The sequence below is a fragment of the Anolis sagrei genome, chromosome 4 (assembly GCF_037176765.1).
Source record: "Anolis sagrei isolate rAnoSag1 chromosome 4, rAnoSag1.mat, whole genome shotgun sequence".
Taxonomy (NCBI): Eukaryota; Metazoa; Chordata; class Lepidosauria; order Squamata; family Dactyloidae; genus Anolis; species Anolis sagrei.
This window is the reverse complement of record NC_090024.1, coordinates 238040234-238063616: the sequence shown is the minus strand read 5'-3', so window position 1 is coordinate 238063616 and position 23383 is coordinate 238040234. Positions and strand designations below refer to the sequence as shown.

Below are 23383 nucleotides of genomic sequence, written 5' to 3'. Positions count from 1 at the left end.
TTGGAGAGGGTTAGTATGATGTGGTAGCCAGAGTTTTGTTTTGTAAGGTGTGTGAACAAGATGTTCAGGATACATGTGACACAAATGCCATGGGCTTGTTTGCATCTCTCTGTGTGAATGTGAGAAACATCCAGGGACCAAACGCTACTCAGAGAAAATGAACAGCCAACTAAAGGTGATGGGAAAGACCTGTTTGTCCACTCTATCAGCATTACATGTGGCACTGTACAGTTATATCAGTTTGAAACTATTTTAAAAGTCATGGTTCCATCTTACATAAATCTAAGATAGCCAAAACCGAACACAGGACTCCAAGTGAGGTCTGACCAAAGCAGAATAGAGTAGGACTATGACTTTCTTAGATCTAGATACTATACTCCGATTGATGTAACATATAATTGTGTTGCTGCATCATACTCTTGATTCATGTCCAGCTTTCAGCCTAACCAGTACGGTTCCGGCCCAGCGTATCTGTCCGAACGTATCTCCTTCTATGTCCCGCCTCGGAGTTTAAGATCTTCTGAGGGGGGCCTGCTCTCGGCCTCACCTCTATCACAAGTGAGGTTGGTGGGGACGAGGAGCAGGGCCTTCTCAGTGGTGGCCCCTCACCTGTGGAATTCGCTCCCCGGGGAAATTAGGTCATCATCATCCCTCCTCTCATTTAGAAGGAAATTTAAAACATGGATCTGGGACCAGGCCTTTGGGTAATCTGGCAGATAGACAAAGAACTAGTGACGACAACTGATGGACTTGACTGTGTGGAACTGAATTTATGAACTCTGAGTTGGCAAATGCTGTGCATTAGATTAGTTTTATAGATTTTGATGATGTTTTCGATGTGTGATGTATACTGGACTCTTTTAATTATTTTAATTACTGTTTACATATGTTTATTTTTACCTTGTTGTGTGCCGGCATTGAATTGTGCCTTTTGTAAGCCGCCCTGAGTCCCCCCTCGGGGGTTGAGAAGGGCAGGGTAGAAGTGCAATAAATAAATAAATAAATACTAAGACACCTACATTCCTTTCACATGGACTATTTACAGACCAGGTGTCACCCATTTCACAGGGTTATTGTGTGGATATAACAGGGGAACACAAAAACACAAATTTAAATCGGAGACCAGAGGCAAACAATTGCTATCCCTAAATAATAGCAAATGCTTTGACATCCCAATGATAATTTACTCCAGAACGCTATGTATTGGGAATCCTTTCTTTCTGCAGAACCATCTCCTTTTGGAAGGGCCAGGCAGACAGGGTACCTGTGATGGCATGGTGGGAAAAGGCCTCCACGTAGATGAGATAGTTGTGTGGGCAATGTTTCTTCAGCCATTTGCAGACATCCTGCTGGGTCCACAGCACCACCGGCTTGGTAAGGCTGCCTAGGGTTGGGCTGGTGTGGTAGATCCCATAGTGGTCGTAGTTCCGGCCCTGTAGGGGTTGGGGAGAGAGCAATGGACACATGATTAATGAGCAAATCAAAGTTGGTCATCCATGGATTCAAGGAATGTTTTGGGCCATCCCAAATTAAGAATTCAGTTTGTATAAAAGTAAGCATTCCTGATTATGGTTGACACTGTCTTCAATATTTATGAATACTTATAATTCCATCTGGTGGAGCATCCATTTCTGGAAGTTTCCAAGCAGAGGCTGGGTGGCCATCTGTCAAGGATTTTATTGTGTATTCCTTTATGGCAGAATGGGGTTGGACTGGATGACCCTTGGGGCCCCTTCTAACTCTATGATTCTATCAAATGAAACTACAGATGCAGGAGTCATACTTGAAAAACATTGGCATCAAGAATGCTATACACTACTAGGACTCTTATCACAAAACTAAGCTAAGCGATGAGACTGCACATATACTATACCAGTGTTTCTGAACCTGGGGTCGGGACCCCTGCGGGGGTCACGAGGGGGTGTCAGAGGGGTCCCCAAAGACCGTCAAAAACCACAGTATTTTCTGTTGGTCATGGGGCTTCTGTGTGGGAAGTTTGGCTCAATTCTATCATTGGTGGAGTTCAGAATGCTCTTTGATTGTAGGTGAACTATAAATCCCATAAACTACAACTCCCAAATGTCAAGGCCTATTTTCCCCAAACTCCACTAGTGTTCTCATTTGGGCATACTGAGTATTCGTGCCAGGTTTTGCCCAGATCTATCATTGTTTGAGTCCACAGTGCTCTCTGGATGTACATGAACTACAACTCCCAAACTCAAGGTCAGTGCCCACCAAAGCCTTCCAATATATTTCTGTTGGTCATTGGCGGTCTGTGTGCCAAGATTGGTTCAATTCCATTGTTGATGGAGCTCAGAATACTCTTTGATTGTAGGCGAACTATAAATCCCAGCAACTATAACTCCCAAATATCAAAATCAATCCCCCTTCCCAACCCCACCGGTATTCAAATTTAGGCATATTGAGTATTTGTGCCAAATTTGGTCCAGTGAATGAGAATACACCCTGCATCATCAAATATTTACATTACAATTCATAATAGTAGTTATGAAGTACTAATAATTTTAATGATTGGGGGTCACCACAACATGAGGAACTGTATTACGGGGTCATGGCCTTAGGAAGGTTGAGAACCACTGTACTATACCCATAAAGTAATTAAAAGAACCGCAATGCAACAGGAGCAACAACGTTAATCCTTATATAAGGACCGGGCTGTGGCACAGCTAGCTGAGAGATAGTTGAATTAAATCACTACTGACCGAGAGGTCATGAGTTCGAAGCTGGTCTGGGTCAGAGTGAGCTTCTGGCCATTGGTCTAGCTTGCTGATGACCCATGCAGCCCGAAAGACATTTGCATCTGTCAAGTAGGAAATTTACGTACCGCTTTATGCGGGGAGGCTAATTTAACTAATTTATAATGCCATAAAACCTTCCAGCGGCATGCAGAAGAATGAGGAAGTACTCCATCAAAGGACTCGGTGTCACAAATGCACGGTGAAGTGCTCCCTCTGTGGCTGGAATCGAGCACACCCTCATGAAGCCAGAAAAGCTGGAATGTTAATTTGCCTCTGTGTCAGTCTATATATGTCTATGTTAAATTGCTATGTATATGTGCATTGTAATCCACACTGAGTCTCCTGTGGGGTGAGAAAGGCGGAATATAATTACTGTAAATAAATAAATAAATAAATACATTTTCCGTTATTCTTACATGTCACTTATTGGGGAAAGGACTCCATTTCAAGAAACTCATTATTTTGGAATAATGTGTTCAAGCATTATTTTCTTGACTATATGGATTTCTGTTTGTTTGTAGGAATGCACTCCAGAATCCTGAGATGTGCTAATAGTGTAGGATAATGCTCAGATAATGGTGAAGTGAAGACTCGGGTTCGAATCCCCCTTTAGTCATGAAACCCACCAAGTGGCCTTGGGCCAGTCACACTCTCTCAACCTCAGAGGAGGTAAAGCCAAACCTACTCTTGTTGTTCATTCGTTCAGTCGTCTCCGACTCTTCGTGACCTCATGGACCAGCCCACGCCAGAGCTCCCTGTCGGCTGTCACCACCCCCAGCTCCTTCAAGGTCAAGCCAGTCACTTCAAGGATGCCATCCATCCATCCTACTCTAAGCAAACCTACTCTAAGCAAATCTAAACATGAAAACCCTGTGATAGGCTTATCTTAAGATTTCCTTGGGTTGGAAACAGCTTTAAGGCACACAATAACAATGCCGTCTATTTAGTTTGAGATGCCTGTTAATAATTCAGTGCTCCAACCATCATTAACTTTCTGACAATCACTTAAAGAATGTTATAACAGTTCTAAACAAAATGCACATGTAAGGTTATTCGGTAAGTTGCAATCAGGGGAAGCTTTGAATCCATTCTTGCATTCTTGAGCAATTTTTGGTTTATTCTAAAGCGAGCGCCGCTAACTTCCATATTAGGTCATATTTACACAGTTTCTAAATTATTGCCACATTGTTGACATTTGTTGTTATTCCATAACATTTAGGTTCATTACTTGGACATTAAAACAATCCCAAATGTGGGAACACCACACGGAGGGCACATCAGGACACACCTTTCGGTTAAGACATAATTCATTTCCAATTCTATCTTACCATAGAATCATACATTTGGAAGAGACCTTGTGGGCCATGCAGTCCAACCCTGCCAAGAAGCAGGTTAATCGCATTCAAAGCACCCCCGACAGATGGCCATCCAGCCTCTGCTTAAAAGCCTCCAAAGGAGGAGCCTCCATCACACTATGGGGCAGGGAGTTCCACTGCTGAACAGCTCTCACAGTCAGGAAGTTCTTCCTAATGTTCAGATGGAATCTCCTTTCCTGTAGTTTGAAGCCATTGTTCCGGGTCCTAGTCTCTAGGTCTAATGAAGACGTTGAGAGAACTGTGAGACGCTGGTTGCGGAAACTGTCTGGTGTTTATGTGGAAAAGTGAATAATGGTAGTTAAAGAGCACATTCTAAGGATTATTTCTGCATTTGATTTATTAAAATATTCCTATCCAAACCCAAGTAGCGAGTCATAGAATCATAGAATCAAAGAGTTGGAAGAGACCTCATGGGCCATCCAGTCCAACCCCATTCTGCCAAGAAGCAGGAATATTGCATTCAAATCACCCCCGACAGATGGCCATCCAGCCTCTGTTTAAAAGCTTCCAAAGAAGGAGCCTCCACCACACTCCGGGGCAGAGAGTTCCACTGCTGAACGGCTCTCACAGTCAGGAAGTTCTTCCTCATGTTCAGATGGAATCTCCCCTCTTGTAGTTTGAAGCCATTGTTCCGTGTCCTAGTCTCCAGGGAAGCAGAAAACAAGCTTGCTCCCTCCTCCCTGTGGCTTCCTCTCACATATTTATACATGGTTATCATATCCCCTCTCAGCCTTCTCTTCTTCAGGCTAAACATGCCCAGCTCCTTAAGCCGCTACTCATAGGGCTTGTTCTCCAGACCTTTTATCATTTTAGTCGCTCTCCTCTGGACACATTCCAGCTTGTCAATATCTCTCTTGAATTGTGGTGCCCAGAATTGGACACAATATTCCAGGTGTGGTCTAACCAGAGCAGAATAGAGGGGTAGCATTACTTCCCTAGATCTAGACACTATGCTCCTATTGATGCAGGCCAAAATCCCATTGGCTTTTTTTGCTGCCACATCACATTGTTGGCTCATGTTTAACTTGTTGTCCACGAGGACTCCAAGATCTTTTTCACACGTACTGCTCTCAAGCCAGGCATCCCCCATTCTGTATCTTTGCATTTCGTTTTCCTGCCAAAGTGGAGTATCTTGCATTTGTCACTGTTGAACTTCATTTTGTTAGTTTTGGCCCATCTCTCTAATCTGTCAAGATCGTTTTGAATCCTGCTCCTGTCCTCTGGAGTATTGGCTATCCCTCCCAATTTGGTGTTGTCTGCAAACTTGATGATCATGCCTTCTAGCCCTTCATCTAAGTCATTAATGAAGATGTTGAACAGGACCGGGCCCAGGACGGAACCCTGCGGCACTCCACTTGTCACTTCTTTCCAAGATGAAGAGGAAGCATTAGTGAGCTCTCTCTGTGTTCGTCCACTTAACCAATTACAGATCCACCTCACCGTAGTTTTGCCTAGCCCACATTGGACTAGTTTCCTTGCCAGAAGGTCATGGGGGACCTTGTCGAAGGCCTTACTGAAATCCAGGTACGCTACATCCACGGCATTCCCCGCATCTACCCAGCTTGTAGCTCTATCGAAGAAAGAGATCAGATTAGTCTGGCGTGACTTGTTTTTGATAAATCCATGTTGACTATTAGTGATGACCGCATTTGTTTCTAAGTGTTTGCAGACCGCTTCCTTAACAATCTTTTCCAGAATCTTGCCCGGTATCGACGTGAGGCTGACCGGACGGTAGTTGTTTGGGTCGTCCTTTTTTCCCTTCTTGAAGATTGGGACCACATTGGCCCTCCTCCAACCTGCTGGAACTTCTCCCGTTCTCCAAGAACTCTCAAAGATGGTTGCCAATGGTTCCGAAATTACTTCCGCTAGTTCCTTCAATACTCTTGGGTGTAGTTGATCTGGCCCTGGGGATTTGAACTCATTAAGAGCGGCCAGGTATTCCTGTACGACTTGTTGGTGGAGGTGGAGGCATTACTTTTCATTCAACCGTCGTAGTTGGAAGCCATTGTTCTGCATCCTAGTCTCCAGGTCAGCAGAAAACAAGAAAATAAATACAGCTTTATACTTATTTTCATTTTTGCAATTTTTAAATGTACTTTTGATCTGCTTAAATTGTTTCTTTTTGTTTTAAACTGCTAAATTGTTTAAACAGATTTCATTGTATGTTGTCCTGAGATCATGATACAGAGAAGTGTTTCTCAACCTTCCTAATGCCGCGACCCCTTAATACAGTCCTTCATGTTGTGGTGACCCCCAACCATAAAATTATTTTCATTGCTATGTTATAACAGTAATTTTGCTACTGTTATGAATCATAATGTATATATCTGATATACAGGATGCATTTTCATTCACTGGATCAAATTTGGCACAAATACCCGATATGCCCAAATTTGAATACTGGTGGGGTTGGGGGACGGGGGACGGGACTGATGTTGTCATTTGTGAGTTGTAGTTGCTGGGATTTATAGTTCACCTATGATCAAAGAACATCCTGAACTCCACCAATGATGGAATTGAACCAAACTTAGCGTACAGAACTCCCATGGTCAACAGAAAATACTGGAAGGGTTTGGTGGGCATTGACCTTGAGTTTTGGAGTTGTTGTTCACCTACATCCAGAGAGCACTGGACTCAAACAATGATGGATCTGGACCAAAGTTGGCACCAATACTCAATATGCCCAAATGTGAACTTTGGTGGAGTTTGGAGAAAATAAACCTTGAGATTTGGGAGTTGTAGTTGCTGGGATTTATAGTTCACCTACAATCAAAAATCATTGGTGAACCCCACCAATGATAGAATTGGGCCAAACTTCCCACACAGAATCACCATGACCAACAGAAAATATTGTGTTTTCTGGTGGTCTTTGGCGACCCCTTTGACACGCTCAGGGGTCCCGACTCCCAGGTTGAGAAACGCTGCACTAACATATCTCAACACACAATTTCTTTATTTGCAATATTCCACTTTCATGGCTGTCCTGTGCCCCTAAACCCAGTGAATATGGAGGACAGACTGTATTACAATAGGCCAGATTCAGGGCCAACTGGAGATGTAGACTTGAACCATCCTTGTCCATAATGGGTAAACCTATCTATATTCCAGTCCCTTTAAATTTCCATGGCAGCCCTCCAGCCTTTACCTTGCCCCCAAGGCATTATTATATGACTGGTGTTACATCATTGCTCAGGCTGAACTGTCACTTGGCGTCTCCTTCCATCCTTCCACAAAGTGTATGTGGCGTCGCAATGAACCGTTGGGTAAAGACGTCTCAGTCTTTTGTGGCTCTGCTGCTTACGAATCCAATTACCGGGAACGCTCAAGGCTGCAGAACAAAACACCCGCCATGGAAACCTCTCCTTCCCTTAACTCAGGCGCAGCGGCAGTCACTTCCCGCTCCCGGTTTCTATTCCAATGCTTCATCATTCCTGAGATCTACAAGACTCAGGTCTCCTCCGGACCTGGCAAACGAGTCAAGAGATTGTGGCATGTGTTGCTATTGTTCTTGGGGGTTTTGAGCTACCCAAACCACAATTTCAGCGTTTTCCATTCTCAAACTGAGGGTTTCTTAATCTGGAGGTTTCATTATCCTTCCTGACTTTCAATTTTGTTTTTTAAAAGGAGTTATGGCATGATAGCGCACCAATGCATCAGTGAAACAGAATCCGTTCTCCAGCTAGGCCAGGCATGGGCAAACTTCGGCCCTCTGGGTGTTTTGGACCTCAATTCCCACAATTCCTAACAGACTCAGGTCCTTTCCTTTCCTGCCTCAAACTTGGCACACAGAGCCCCATGACCAGCTCTACATTCTGGTGCTGTTTGGAGGAGAATGAACCATGGATGATGGAACTTGCAGTACCTTCACTCAGTTCCTGAGACCACTGAGACCCAAACCAATGACAGATCAGGACCAAACTTGGCACACAGAGTTCCCATGACCCACTTAACATCCTGGTGTGGTTTGGGGGATGACGGACCATGGATGATAGGATTCGAAGTACCTTCACTCACTTCCTGAGACCACTGTGACCCCCATCAATGATGGATAAGGACCAAACTTGGTGCCCAGAGCTCCCATGACCCACTCTACATTCTGGTGCAGTTTAGAGGAGTTTGGACCATGGATGATGGGACTTGCAGTATCTTCACCTACTTCCTGAGACTATTCTGACCCACACCAATGATCAATACCAAACCTGTCACACTGAGCCCCCCATAACTCACTCTATGCCCTGGTGTGGTTTGTGGGATGACAGACCATAGACAATGGGATTTGCAGTACCTTCACTCATTTTCTGAGACTACTGCAACCCACACCAATGATTGATCATGACCAAACTTGGCACGCAGAGCCCCCATGACCCTACTACATCCTGGTGTGGTTTCGAGGAGAATGGACCATTGACCATGAGGAAAATGAAGGGACCTGAGGCTGTTAGGAATTGTGAGAGTTGACGTCCAATACACCTGGAGGGCTGAAGTTTGTCCATAACTGTAATATACCATATCCCAAATGCTTCCTGAATGCACATTTAGCATTTTCAGGGTTGTTGAATATTGGAGCATCTTTCTCCTTCTGTATGAAGGGGATTCTCAGCAACACTGAGGCTGGGCCAGATTACTCCCTTTGGCAAGGGAAAGAAGTGGCAGCTTGTTAATAAGAGACAATGTTTTGGATGGAGCTGGCATCACATTCCTGGTGATTTGGAACCCAGGAAAAAAGAGGGCTGTTAGAATTGGCTTCGATGCGGCACCGACAGCTGTATTGCAGGCAATGCTGGCAGCTAGAGAAAGCTAGAGTCCAGTTCCAAATCCACTGACCTCTTTTTCCAGAAATAAGGAACTATCTGGGAACAATGAAATTCCCAGATAGTCCCAGATAATTACCACAAGCAATTATTTTATTAATAATTACATAGCGCAGCAGTCTTTCATTAGAAACCACCTCTAACCTCAATCTGCTGCAAGGGTCAACTGATTACAATGACCATTTGCTTTTCTAACACTCCAGCTGTTTCTCTCTTTATTCATCGCTTTCTTATGGGTGCATAACTTGGCAGAACAGCAGGTTAAGCTTTTGATAACTTAAGCCATAGCAAGCATACTATCCAAGGTCGCCTTTTGGGGATCCACTGTCTCTAGGGAGGTGAGCTATCCAAGGTACTGAAACCTTGGAGATACCCAAGGTACTGAAACCTTGGAGCTATCTAGGGTACTGAAACCTTGGAACTATCCAAAGTACTGAAACCACACCAGGAATAGGATCTAGCACTTTGGATAGCTCTTCCAAGCTGCGAGTGGGAATGTGCTATCCCACTTTAACCAAAATTGCAAACCCCCACGACTTGAATTGAAGAAAGGCCTACTTTCTATCTCTATATCCAGATAAGATAAAAATGAATTTTGTCTAATGCTTTGAAGAATAGAGCTAGGAAGAACAGAGTTGTCAGACAGTGCAAAAAGGATCTGTGAACCCCACCTCCTCCAAGATGAACTCAACCACCTAAACTGGGATCTACAGGCCAATGGAGACTACACAACAGACATCAGAAGAGCTGCAAGACCGAGAACAAGCCACGACAGTAAAGACAAAGATCCACCCAGAGGAAAAGTCTTCTTATCATACATCAAGGGAATCATTGACCGCATAGGGACGCTGATGAAGAAACATAACCTACGAACTATCTACAGATCCACCAAGGAAATCCAACAAATGCTATGTTCAGCAAAGGACAAGAGGGATCCTCTCACCTCTGCAGGAGACTACCGTATACCATGCAGATGTGGGCAAGTCTACATAGGGATCCCCAAACGCAGCAGCATTGCCCAAACATGAATCAAGGAACATGAAAGGCACTGCAGGCTACTTCAGCCAGAGAAGTCAAGCATAGCAGAGCACCTGATGAACCAACCTGGACACAGAATATTGTTTAAGAACACAGAAATGCTGGACCACTCTAACAACCACCATGTCAGACTACACGGAAAAATCACTGACACAACAAGCATGTGGATAATTTCAACAGATAGGAGGAAACCATGAAAATCAACAAAATCTGGCTCCCAGTATTTTTTTTTTAAAAAAAACCTCTAAAATCAGGAGAGCAAATAAAGAGCACACTCAGAAAACAGAGGAATTCCAGACAAGAAACAATTAGGGTCAGCTAACTCCTCCCAACAAAGAATGCCTCCAGGCAGGAAGCAGCCAGGCTTTGAAGCTGCAAGGCCATTCAGTGCTAATCAAGGTCATCAGTTGCAACATTCACACTTGCCTCCAACAGAGAAGAGTTCTTTCTCCCATCCTGGACATTCCACAGATATTTAAACCCCACTTGCCTAATTTCCAACAGACCTCACGATCTCTGCCTGCCATAGATGTGGGCGAAACATCAGAAGAGAATGCTTCTGGAACATGACCATACAGCCTGGAAAACTCACAGCAACTTACTATGGGTTTTCTGGCCTTTGACAACACACAGGAATGTTCTACAACTCCCAGAATCCCATGGCCCCAGGTGAGCTATGCTAGGCACCTGTTACCTTAAAGGTGGAAAAGGTGGCTGATGCATCATGACTAGGGATGCATCCTTGACCACTTAAAGACATGACTTGAATTAGAAGGCCGTAAGAGTTCTGTTACAAGCTTTGCTGCTGAGTGCCTTAACATAAAGTGCCATGTATGCATCTACCTCATTAGCTTGGGTAACTTGGAAAATCAGTGCCCCTCCAGAATATTATAGTTCTGGATCCCTCGTGTCCAGATTTAGAGTAATTAACACCGGTGGCGGTGGCTGTTCAATATTCATGACAGCCGTGGCTGTTCTGGTGGAGCTGTTCTGGTGGGAGCATGTACTCCTTTGTCACAATTCCTGTTAGAAAGAGACAAGTCTAGGAAAGATAGTGGCAGAGTTTCCTGGAGAAAGCACTGTTCTAAGAGATGTGTTGCCATTACAACAAGGGTGGGTATTCCTATGCGCTTCTGTGGCAGCATTGGCTGCAATCGCCTCACAAATAAAACAAAAAACTCCAGAAAAAATAAGAAAAGGAAGTTGCAGTATGGGTGGGTGAAATTATACCACTTATCCATTAGTGAGGCTTTGTACAGGCAAGGCGTCACAATTGTGCAATGCCAGTGTCTGTGCAAAGCCAGCCATCACCATGATGGTGAATTGACACTATTCTGTATTATGGGAATGACATGGGATAGCAACAATGACGCAATAATGTCCTATAAGTACACTATCGTCTTTGCCATTTGGGGACAGCAAGTGCCCATCGTTGCGCTACTCTGGCTGGCATTTTGGCCATTTCTGGATGGAAGACTGTCTTGCCAAAGTCAAAGGCTGTTTTTGGATTCAGAGTCAATAAGCTCACAATTGGCTTGAAATTTAAACAATTTGGTTGTGAATAAGGGAACAATATTAAAGAAGAGAAATACAAACCAAGAAAGCTTCCTTCCTTCCATGCGAACACCTCCCAACAAAGGATTCCCCCAGGCAACACTCAGAAAACAGAGGAATTCCAGACAAGAAACAATTAGGGCCAGCTAACTCCTCCCAACAAAGAATGCCTCCAGACAGGAAGCAGCCAGGCTTTGAAGCTGCAAGGCCATAAAATGCTAATCAAGGTGGTCAATTGCAACATTCACACTTGCCTCAAACAGACAAGATTCTTTCTTCCACCCATTACATGCCTAATTTTCAACAGACCCCTCAACTACTGAATCATAGAATCATAGAATCAAAGAGTTGGAAGAGACCTCATGGGCCATCCAGTCCAACCCCATTCTGCCAAGAAGCAGGAATATTGCATTCAAATCACCCCCAACAGATGGTCATCCAGCCTCTGTTTAAAAGCTTCCAAAGAAGGAGCCTCCACCACACTCCTGGGCAGAGAGTTCCACTGTTGAACGGCTCTCACAGACAGGAAGTTCTTCCTCATGTTCAGATGGAATCTCCTTTCTTGTAGTTTGAAGCCATTGTTTCGCGTCCTAGTCTCCAGGGAAGCAGAAAACAAGCTTGCTCCCTCCTCCCTGTGGCTTCCTCTCACATATATATACATGGCTATCATATCCCCTCTCAGCTTTTCTTCTTCAGGCTAAACATGCCCAGCTCCTTAAGCCGCTCCTCATAGGGCTTGTTCTCCAGACCTTGATCATTTTAGTCGCCCTCCTCTGGACACATTCCAGCTTGTCAATATCTCTCTTGAATTGTGGTGCCCAGAATTGGACACAATATTCCAGGTGTGGTCTAACCAAAGCAGAATAGAGAGGCAACATTACTTCCCAAGATCTAGACACTATGCTCCTATTGATGCAGGCCAAAATCCCATTGGCTTTTTTTGCCACCACATCACATTGTTGGCTCATGTTTAACTCATTGTCCACGAGGACTCCAAGATCTTTTTCACACGTACTGCTCTTGAGCCAGATTTTGTCCCCCATTCTGTATCTTTGCATTTCGTTTTTTTCTGCCTAAGTGGAGTATCTTGCATTGCAACATTCACACTTGCCTCAAACAGACAAGATCCTTTCTCCCACCCATTACATGCCTAATTTTCAACAGACCCCTCAACTTCTGAGGATGCCTGCCATAGATCTGGGTGAAACGTCAGGAGATAATGCTTCTGGAACATGGCCATACAACATAGAAAAACTCACAACCCAAACTTCCTTTATCAATTAGCTGTTGGAAAGCCCAGATATAACAACAAGGAATGCCTCAGTCTTGCCAGGATTGCGGCACCTTTCCAGCCTCAGCCTGCATCAAGGTTCATTATTGGGCTGAACTGCAAGGTCATTGATATCTTGCAAGGCCAGGATGCTTCCTGCCCAAGGCAATATCATAATCAATCACAGCTGTTTTTCTTAGGTGTTTTCAAACAGTAATGTTCTGGTACCACTCAAAAGATAAGCCAAAGCAAGTGGATAACAGCCAACTTTATTAATTGGGGTATCCTCCTGCAGTCCAAGGACATACCATCCCAATCTGTTCTGACCTCAAAAACAGGAAAAGGAATAGTTCTTAAAGGAGACGTAACCTTAAGGATTTTCAAGAGACATAGGAATGGATGGAACAATTGTGTCACGCCAAACCTATCTCCTCTGTATACAATGGTCTTCTGCAGGTTTCCTCTACTGTTTCAACGTAAGTGACCTCTGAAGGACCATGTTTACATTTTCAGGAATGTTTAAGGGAAGTGTTTGCGGATCCAAAAGGAGTTACTGGGAATCTTAAGACCACACAGATCAGTGTTTCTCAACCTTTCTAATGGTGTGACCCCTTAATACAGTTCCTCATGTTGTGGTGACCCCCCAACCATAAAATTATTTTCGTTGCTACTTCATAACTTTAATTTTGCTTTGATTTAATCATTTGACCTGCATCAATAGGAGCCTAGTGTCTAGATCTAGGGAAGTAATGCTACCCCTCTATTCCGCTTTGGTTAGACCACACCTGGATTATTGAGTCCAATTCTGGGCACCACAATTCAAGAGAGATATTGACAAGCTGGAATGTGTCCAGAGGAGGGCGACTAAAATGATCAAAGATCTGGAGAACAAGCCCTATGAGGAGTGGCTTAAGGAGCTGGGCTTGTTTAGCCTGAAGAAGAGAAGGCTGAGAGGAGATATGATGGCCATGTATAAATATGTGAGAGGAAGCCACAGGGAGGAGGGAGCAAGCTTGTTTTCTGCTTCCCTGGAGACTAGGACATGGAACAATGGCTTCAAACTACAAGAGAGGAGATTCCATCTGAACACGAGGAAGAACTTCCTGACTGTGAGAGCTGCTCAGCAGTGGAACTCTCTGCCCTGGAGTGTGGTGGAGGCTCCTTCTTTGGAAGCTTTTAAACAGAGGCTGGATGGCCATCTGTCAGGGGTGATTTGAATGCAATATTCCTGCTTCTTGGCAGGAGGTTGGACTGGATGACCCATGAGGTCTCTTCCAAATCTTTGATTCTGTGATTCTATGATTCTATGATTTGGGAGTTGTAGTTGCTGGGATTTATAATTCACCTACAATCAAAGAGCATTCTGAACTCCATCAATGATGGAATTGAACCAAACATGAAACACAATACTCCCATGACCAACAGAAAATACTGGAAGGGTTTGGTGGCCATTGAATTTTGGAGTTGTCGTTCACATACATCTAGAGAGCATGGTGGACTCAAAAAATGATAGATCTGTACGAAACTTGGCATGAATACTCAATATGCCTAAATACGAACACTGATGAAGTTTGGGGAAAATAGACCTTGACACTTGGGAGTTGCAGTTGCTGAGATTTATAGTTCAGCTACAATCAAAGAGCATTCTGAACCCTACTAACAATAGAATTGGGCCAGACTTCCCACACAGAACCCCCATGCCTTGAAGGGATTTGCTGGAGCGAGCCGCCCTCCAGCCTCACACGCTCTCTCTCTCGCCCGCACATGTGCACCACGCTGCCATGCGCCAATCACGCCTGCTGTCCCAGCTTGGAATCTTAGAAACCGCCCTCCCTTGTGTGAGAAGATGGCCAGGGGGGCTTTTGGTGGGAGAATTCGCTGTCTGTTTCCAAAAAGGAAGAGAAGGATAGGCAGAGAGATCTTCAGCCTTCTCTGCCAAAGGGGTTCCTAAGACCATCAGAAATACAGTATATGCTTTCTGGTGGTATTTGGTGACCCCTCTGAAACCCCCTCATGACCCCCCAGGGGTCTTGACCCCCAGGTTGAGAAATAGAATCATAGAATCAAAGAGTTGGAAGAGACCTCATGGGCCATCCAGTCCAACCCCCTGCCAAGAAGCAGGAATATTGCATTCAAATCACCCCTGACAGATGGCCATCCAGCCTCTGTTTAAAAGCTTCCAAAGAAGGAGCCTCTACCACACCCCGGGGCAGAGAGTTCCACTGTTGAACGGCTCTCACAGTCAGGAAGTTCTTCCTCATGTTCAGATGGAATCTCCTCTCTTGTAGTTTGAAGCCATTGTTCCGTGTCCTAGTCTCCAGGGAAGCCGAAAACAAGCTTGCTCCCTCCTCCCTGTGGCTTCCTCTCACATATTTATACATGGCTATCATATCTCCTCTCAGCCTTCTCTTCTTCAGGCTAAACATGCCCAGCTCCTTAAGCCGTTCCTCATAGGGCTTGTTCTCCAGACCCTTGATCATTTTAGTTGCCCTCCTCTGGACACATTCCAGCTTGTCAATATCTCTCTTGAATTGTGGTGCCCAGAATTGGACACAATATTCCAGGTGAGGTCTAACCAAAGTGGAATAGAGGGGTAGCAAACTTCCTGTGAGCCCCATTTATTTTGTTTGGCGAAGTAGGGATTCAAACACGGAACCCCTTAAGTCCTGCATTCAAACTATTCCATCTTAGCTGCTCTTTAGAAAATTTGGCAGAACTTATTTGGAAGAGCTGTGCCATTGCCTCCCTGTAGTGTGAACATGGGCTCATTCTTAGCAACAACAATTAGTGCAGGGACTGTGAAGCCCTACTGCAGTGGTTGCAGAGTCTCGAGAGAGGCCAGTTAATGGGCAGTGGGTCACTGGGGCCAGTTTGCTGCCCTTGGCTCACAGAGGTCGATGCAATTATTCCTAGAGGTTTTCTAAAGGGTTTCAATCAATCATGACTGACACAAGCTTAGGGATGCTGGAACTGGGCACCTGCCAATAGTGTGAGATTGCAGTAAGGCAAGAATTACATTCACCAGCTTCCCTATCCACCCTTTGCAAAAGCAATCAGCCCTGATGCATACAAATTAAGCATCCCTTATCTGAAATGCTTGGGACTGGAAGAGTTTGGGACCTTTCCCCCAGATTTTTGAATATTTCCATATACATACAGTAATGAGATTTCTTGGAGATGAGACCCAAGACTAAACATGAAATACACTTCATACACATAACCTGAAGGTAATTTTACACACAAGTTTTAAAGTATTATTGTGCATGAAACAAAATTTGTGAATATGGAACCATCAGAAAGGAAAACTGTCACTATCTCAGATACCCATGTGGACAACTTTGGATTTTGGAGCATTTCAGATAATGAACTACTCAGTAATACATTTAAATTTATTTATTTATTTACTTATTTACTTTACTTGTATACTGCTCTCCTCAGCCATCAGGCGACTCAGAGCGGTTAACAACCAGTATCAGCAACACAGTACAAAATCATTAGTCATTTAAAACAGTAGTATCAATTAATTAACATCAAAAACATCAATGCAACAATACAGCAAAACAACAATCCATCACATCTCATCAATAGAATCAGCATCCGATCTCGTTGTTCATTAATCCATATTCCAGTAAACAATCAATTGCACTGTTTAGTTAAAAGCCTGTTCGAAGAGCCAGGTCTTCACTCTCTTCCGGAATGCCAATAAGGAGGAAGCCGATCTAATGTCTGTAGGAAGGGCGTTCCACAGCCGGGGGGCCACTACTGAGAAGGCCCTGTCTCTCGTCCCCGCCAGACGTGCTTGTGAGGCCGGCGGGACCAAGAGCAGGGCCTCCCCAGATGATCTTAACGTCCTAACTAAGTAAATATATATACTTAACCAAATAGAAATATATTGTTAGCTCCTGGAGTACTGTAGGGACATAAATAAGTAAATGAAAACAATGACAGCTGAGATCATAGAGAATCATAGAATCATAAAGTTGGAAGAGACCTCATGGGCCATCCAGTCCAATCCCTTCCAAAAAGCAGGGAAATCTCATTTAAAATACCCCTGACAGATGGCCATCCAGATTCTGTTTAAAAGCCTCCAAAGAAGGAGCCTCCACACACTCCGGGGCAGAGAGTTCCACTGCTAAACAGCTCTCACAGTTAGGAAGTTCTTCCTCATGTTCAGATGGAATCTCCTTTCCTGTAGTTTGAAGCCATTGTTCCATGTCCTAGTCTCCAGGGCTGCAGAAAACAAGCTTGCTCCCTCCTCCCTATGACTTCCCCTCACATATTTATACATAGATATCATGTCTCCTCTCCTGCAAGAAGCATTGCCTGAACATCAAGCAAAAAGTGGGTGCTAGAAACAATATCATATGAAAGCTGACTGGCACAACCTGGGGATCACAGCCAGATACAGTGAAGACATCTGCCCTTGCGCTGTGCTACTCTGCTGTTGCATGCCCAGTGTGGAACACATCTCACCACACTAAAACAGTGGATGTAGCTCTTAATGAGACATGCCGAATTATCATGGGGTGTCTGCACCCTACACCACTGGAGAAATTACACTGCTTAGCAGGTATTGCACCACCTGACATCCGCCGGGAAGTAGCAGCCAATAGTGAAAGGACCAAGGCAGAGACATCTCCAGCTCATCCCTTGTTTGGGTATCAGCCAGCACGTCAATGACTTAAATCTAGAAATAGTTTTATAAGATCTACAGAGACACTCGCTGGAACACCTCAGCAAGTGAGAGTCCAAAAGTGGCAGGCTCAAACCCAGAACCTCAACCAATGGCTGATACCAAACGAGAGACTCCCCCCTGGGCACACAGAGGACTGAGTGACTTGGAAGGCGCTGAACAGACTGCACTCTGGCACCACGAGATGCAGAGACAACCTTCAGAAATGGGGCTACAAAGTGGAATCCTCGACATGCGAGTGTGGCGAGGAGCAAACCACTGACCACCTGCTGCAATGCAACCTGAGCCCTGCCACATGCACAATGGAGGACCTTCTTGCAGCAACACCAGAAGCACTCCAAGTGGCCAGATACTGCTCAAAGGACATTTAATCAACTACCAAACTCACAATTTTTTTATTTTGTCTGTTTGTTTGCTTTGTTCTGTTAGAAATGTAATATAATTGACTGGCTGCCCTGACCCGACAAATAAATAAGCTTGTAACTGGTTCTGAGACTAAGCCACTATTTTAGGGAGATCAAAAGGCAAGGAAAAGGAGTGTTGCCAACTTGTAATTCTATTCCATTGTGGCTGCTTTGGGACTAGCATGGCCTGCCTATGTGTTTACTTCTATGTATTTTTACTTAAATGTTATTTACAAAAAGAAGGAATTATTGCCATAGGACACTGAAGCTTTTCTGCCTCAAAAGAATCTCTTTCTACAGAAAATCCTGTGATCTTCTCGCTATCCAAGTGTGGGGGAAAGGGTCAATATTAGATTTGTTCCAGTTTTTCAGCCTCCCTTATCCCGAAGCAATGCTAAAGTCTTCCAACTCATAAACAGAGGTTCAAACAACAACACTTTTGTTTGTTTTGAACGCCACTTCCAGGAGACAAGAAAGCCTTTGGCAGTCAAGCTGAGTTGCTGCTTCAAAAAGGGCTCGAGCCAGGCTTGCTTCGCTTTTTGAATATATACATATCATTGATTTGTCTCTAAATGATTTTCAAGTTAGTTGATGTTTTAATTAGCACTTGGTGTTTTTTAATTAGATGTTTTAATTAGCACTCCCTATAACTGGGTGCTCAATGTTGGCATCTTCCAAGCTCTCTCCGGAGGATGCCTTTGACGTTATGCATTCTGCAGGGATGAGCTAAGGGAGGCAGTGGGGTCAAATAAGACCTCTCCCCAATGGTATTGTTCTAGCCATTAACATCTAGAAGAATTATAGCATCATAGAGTTGGAAGAGACTCCAAAGGCCATCCAATCCAACCCCATCATGCAGGAACACACAATCCAAGCCCTTCCAACAGAGAAGGAGAGTCCACCATACTCTGGTAGTGTATTCCACTACCAAACATCTCTTACCATCAGGGAGGGCTTCCTAACCTTTAGATCAGTAGTTCTCAACCTGTGGGTCCCCAGGTGTTTTGGCCTACAACTCCCAGAAATCCCAGCCAGTTTACCAGCTGTTGGGATTTCTGGGAGTTGAAGGCCAAAACATCTGGGGACCCACAGGTTGAGAACCACTGTTTAGATGGAATCTCATTTCCTGAAGTTTGACTCCATTACCGAAATCTTAGACTGAGTGATCCTGTAGACCACACCTGGAATATTGTGTCCAATTCTGGGCACCATAATTGAAGAGAGATATTGACATGCTGGAATGTGTCCAGAGGAGGGCAATTAAAATGATCAAGGGTCTGGAGATCAAGCCCTATGAGGAGCGGCTTAAGGAGCTGGGCATGTTTAGCCTGAAGAAGAGAAGGCTGAGAGGAGATATGATAGCCATGTATACAATGGTGAGAGGAAGCCACAGGGAGGAGGGAGCAAGCTTGTTTTCGGCTTCCCTGGAGACTAGGATGCGGAACAATGGCTTCAAACTACAAGAAAGGAGATTCCACCTGAACATGAGGAAGAACTTCCTGACTGTGAGAGCTTTTCAGCAGTGGAACTCTCTGCCCCGGAGTGTGGTGGAGGCTCCTTCTTTGGAAGCTTTTAAACAGAGGCTGGATGGCCATCTGTCAGGGGTGATTTGAATGCAATATTCCTGCTTCTTGGCAGGAGGTTGGACTGGATGGCCCATGAGGTCTCTTCCAACTCTTTGATTCTATTATTCTATGATTCTATGATATTTCCAGCTATCCTTTTCTGCAGCTTTTTCTCCTAAATTGTATCTTTTCCTCATTTTCTTTTTTGAAACCCAGTACCAGCTGCGTATAAAAAACCCATTTGAGCTGAGTGTCTCTTCAAACAAAATGCAGCCTGTAAAGAAAAAACTTCAATGTAAAATGGGATGGTGGTAATAGGAGGGGAGATCGCTTGCACATATTTTAATTCCAAGGGAAAAAGTAGAAATTTGCCCAGGAAATCTGTGCCAAAGAGCGAGAGCTTTGCTTCTTGAAAAGGCTCCAAACCCACAGCTACCATTATCCAAATAACCATCCTTGCTCCTGAGTAATCGTTACCCGGCACAACTGGCAATTTCCCCCAGACACAAGCAAACTGTCAATTACTCTTGGTGGTTTAATCTCTCATTTCAATTGGCAAACGGTCTGAATTTGCCTCCCTCCTTCTCTCTCCTTCCCATCTTCCCTGCTTCCCAAACTGGCACGCATTGCTTGAAATGTGACCCATAAATGGAACAGATGCAGCCTAGCACCTGGAGGCACTTTTTAGCCTGCTTTAAAGGAGGCTTTTTTCCCCTTTCCTCCTGTCTTTTTCTTCCAGGCTGAAAGCAACCAACACACACTTTTGATAGTTCTCTCTCAAACCGTCCCCCATGCGCATGCATCCCTGCCTCAATGCCTCTCCCACAGAAATGAGATACGAAATAGCTTTCTGAGTGCAAAGCACAAATGCACCAGGCTTTCTATAGACATGTTTGGGTTCCATCCTGATCCAAAGGCTTATTCTCCAGCATCAAACAGAACTGAACTCCTGCATTGCTGGTCACTGCGTAACATTTCCACAGGTAAAATATTCCCCTCTTACCATCCCAGGACTGGCAACAAAGATCCGCCTAGTCAAAGCCATGGTATTCCCTGTAGTCACCTACGGATGTGAGAGCTGGACCTTAGGGAAGGCTGAGCGAAGGAAGAGAGATGCTTTTGAACTGTGGTGTTGGGGAAAAGTTCTGAGAGTGCCTTGGACTGCGAGAAGATCCAACCAGTCCATCCTCCAGGAAATAAAGCCCGACTGCTCACTGGAGGGAAGGAGACTAGAGACAAAGTTGAAGTACTTTGGCCACATCATGAGGAGACAGCAAAGCCTGGAGAAGACAATTATGCTGGGGAAAGTGGAAGGCAAAAGGAAGAGGGGCCGACCAAGGGCAAGATGGATGGATGGCATCCTTGAAGTGACTGGACTGACCTTGAAGGAGCTGGGGGTGGTGACCACCGACAGGGAGCTCTGGCGTGGGCTGGTGCATGAGGTCACGAAGAGTCGAAGACGACTGAATGAATGAACAACAATAAACCATCCCAGGGCTACATTGCAATGCTCATGTCCCCATAACCAGGCAATGGAATGCATTATTGATCTGTGTTTGGCTGCAGAAGAGATGGGCATGATGAAGCCCATACTCAAAGTGAAGTCCTAAAGCCCTCCACCATTTAGACCAGTAGTTTTCAACCTTCCTAATACCGCAACCCCTTAATACAGTTCCTCATGTTGTGGTGACCCCCAATCATAACATTATTTTAGTTGCTACTTCATAGCTGAAATTTTGCTACTGTTGTGAATTGTAACGTAAATATCTGATATGAAGGGTGTATTTTCATTCATTGGACCAAATTTGGCATAAATGCCTAACACGCCCAAATTTGAATGCTGGTGGGGTTGGGGAGGGGATTGGTTTTGTCATTTGGGAGTTGTATTGCTGGGATTTATAGTTCACTTACAATCAAAGAGTATTTTGAATTCCACCAACAATAAAATTGAACCAAACTTGGCACACAGAACTCCCATGACCAACAGAAAATACTGTGACCTTGACCTTGGATTTTGGAGTTGTAGTTCACCTACATCCAGAGAGCATTGCAGACTCAAACAATGATGGATCTGGACCAAATTTGGCACGAATACTCAATATGCCCCCAAATGTGAACACTGGTGGAGTTTGGAGGAAATAATACCTTGACATTTTGGAGTTGTATTTGCTGGGATTTATAGTTCACCTGCAATCAAAGAGCATTCTGAACTCCACCAACGATGGAATTGAACCAAACTTGGCACACAGAACCCCCATGACTAACAGAAAATACTGGAAGGGGTTGGTGGGCATTGACTTTGTGTTTTGGAGTTGTAGTTCACCTACATCTAGAGGGCACTGTGGACTCAAACAATGATGTATCTGGACCAAACTTGGCACAAATGCTCAGTATGCCCAAATGTGAACACTGGTGGAGTTTGGGGGAAATAGACCTTGACATTTGGGAGTTGTAGTTGCTGGGATTTATAGTTCACCTGAAATTAAAAAGCATTCTGAACCCCATCAAAGATAGAATTGGACCAAATTTCCCACACAGAACCCTCATGACCAACAGAAAATACTGTGTTTTCTGATGGTCTTTTGCGACACCTCTGACACCCCCCTCACGACCCCCCAAAAGGGTCCCGAATTCCAGGTTGAGAAATCCTGATTTAGACAAATCAGTGCAATTTTGAAGCAGCTTTTGGGACCTCAACCTCAACCTTCCAGATGTGTAAAAATGTGCAAAAATGTTTTCCACCTACAAACACAATTTTCTTTTCTACACAACATCTCTTCCTGACACTTGGAGAGCAACTGCAGAGGTAAACAGCGATGGGTTTTGCATGGCCCAGTAGGAGGAAAGATGATGGGTAAAGTGGGCACAGACTCCAATACCATATCCACACACAGAATAAGGACATCAGCTGCTGAGATTTCAGAAGTTTTTCCAAAGATTTCAATGGATGATGCAATGGTTTGGATCCAACTGTGAATAAAGCTTGATTAGAATTAGCAGTCCAGTGTTGTCCCCAACCCTGAGGTCTTCAAACATCTTAGACTGAGGCATGATGTTCTGGTGGGCCACTAAATGTAATGCATTAAGACACAATCACAACCATTTGTAGCTTGTTGTTCAAACACATAAAAACAGAGAAATGACGTATTTCCCCTTTCTGAAATCTCAGCTAAAAGGGATGTTCCCAAAACAAGGGGAAATGAAAGGATTTAATTCCATCTCACTGATTTAGGAAGATGGGATAGGAATGCAAGCAACACTCATGGTTTCATTTGCATTGACAAAATATCTCATCTCCAGGCATTTCATAGGTCCTCTGGGTGATTCCAGAGCATGCTTCCAACAGGAGTTGACCATTTAGTTGCACTGGAGAACACAGGACACCTCTCTCAGCATTTCCAAGGCCTTTCTTCCTCACAGAAGGTAGATACAGAGCAGATTGGAGGGTGACTCCTGGTGCAATAATGATTGGGAGGAAACGCCGAAGCTCTGCAAATTGTGGCCACAAACAATTAATACTTGGAAATTGTCACCAGATGTTGCTCTTCTAGTATTTGCACACAGTGCTGTTCTCTTACCTAAATGGAGCCACCCAAAACTGGAGACGTTGCATCGTTGTCTCCTGCTGGGAAGTGAGCCACAAAAACTGAAGACCTAGGCCCCTTCTACACTGTCCAATAAAATCCAAATCATCTGTTTTGAATTGGATTACATGGCAATGTAGACTCATATAATCCATCAGATAGTGTGGATTATCTACTTTGATAATCTGGATTATTTGAATGTAAAAGAAGCCCTAGAGTTAAGTCCGGCAACCCACATAGGTCTGCAATCCATCCTGCTTTCCAGCAGTTGTTGAATGGCAGCAAAGGACTACCACAGTAAAACAAAGGCCCCATATCTATATACACAC

General features: G+C 44.3%; 1 protein-coding gene across 5 annotated transcripts in view; it reads right to left on the bottom strand.

Annotated features, from left to right (window-relative positions):
• Window positions 1–23383, bottom strand: part of SAMD10 (sterile alpha motif domain containing 10) — a 99943-nt gene that overhangs the window by 19854 nt on the left and 56706 nt on the right. For all 5 annotated transcript variants that reach the window (XM_067468250.1, XM_067468249.1, XM_067468248.1 and 2 more), the window contains exon 3: window positions 1265–1433. In XM_067468250.1, the coding sequence (XP_067324351.1) occupies window positions 1265–1433 (169 nt within the window). The remainder of the gene's footprint in view (window positions 1–1264; window positions 1434–23383) is intronic.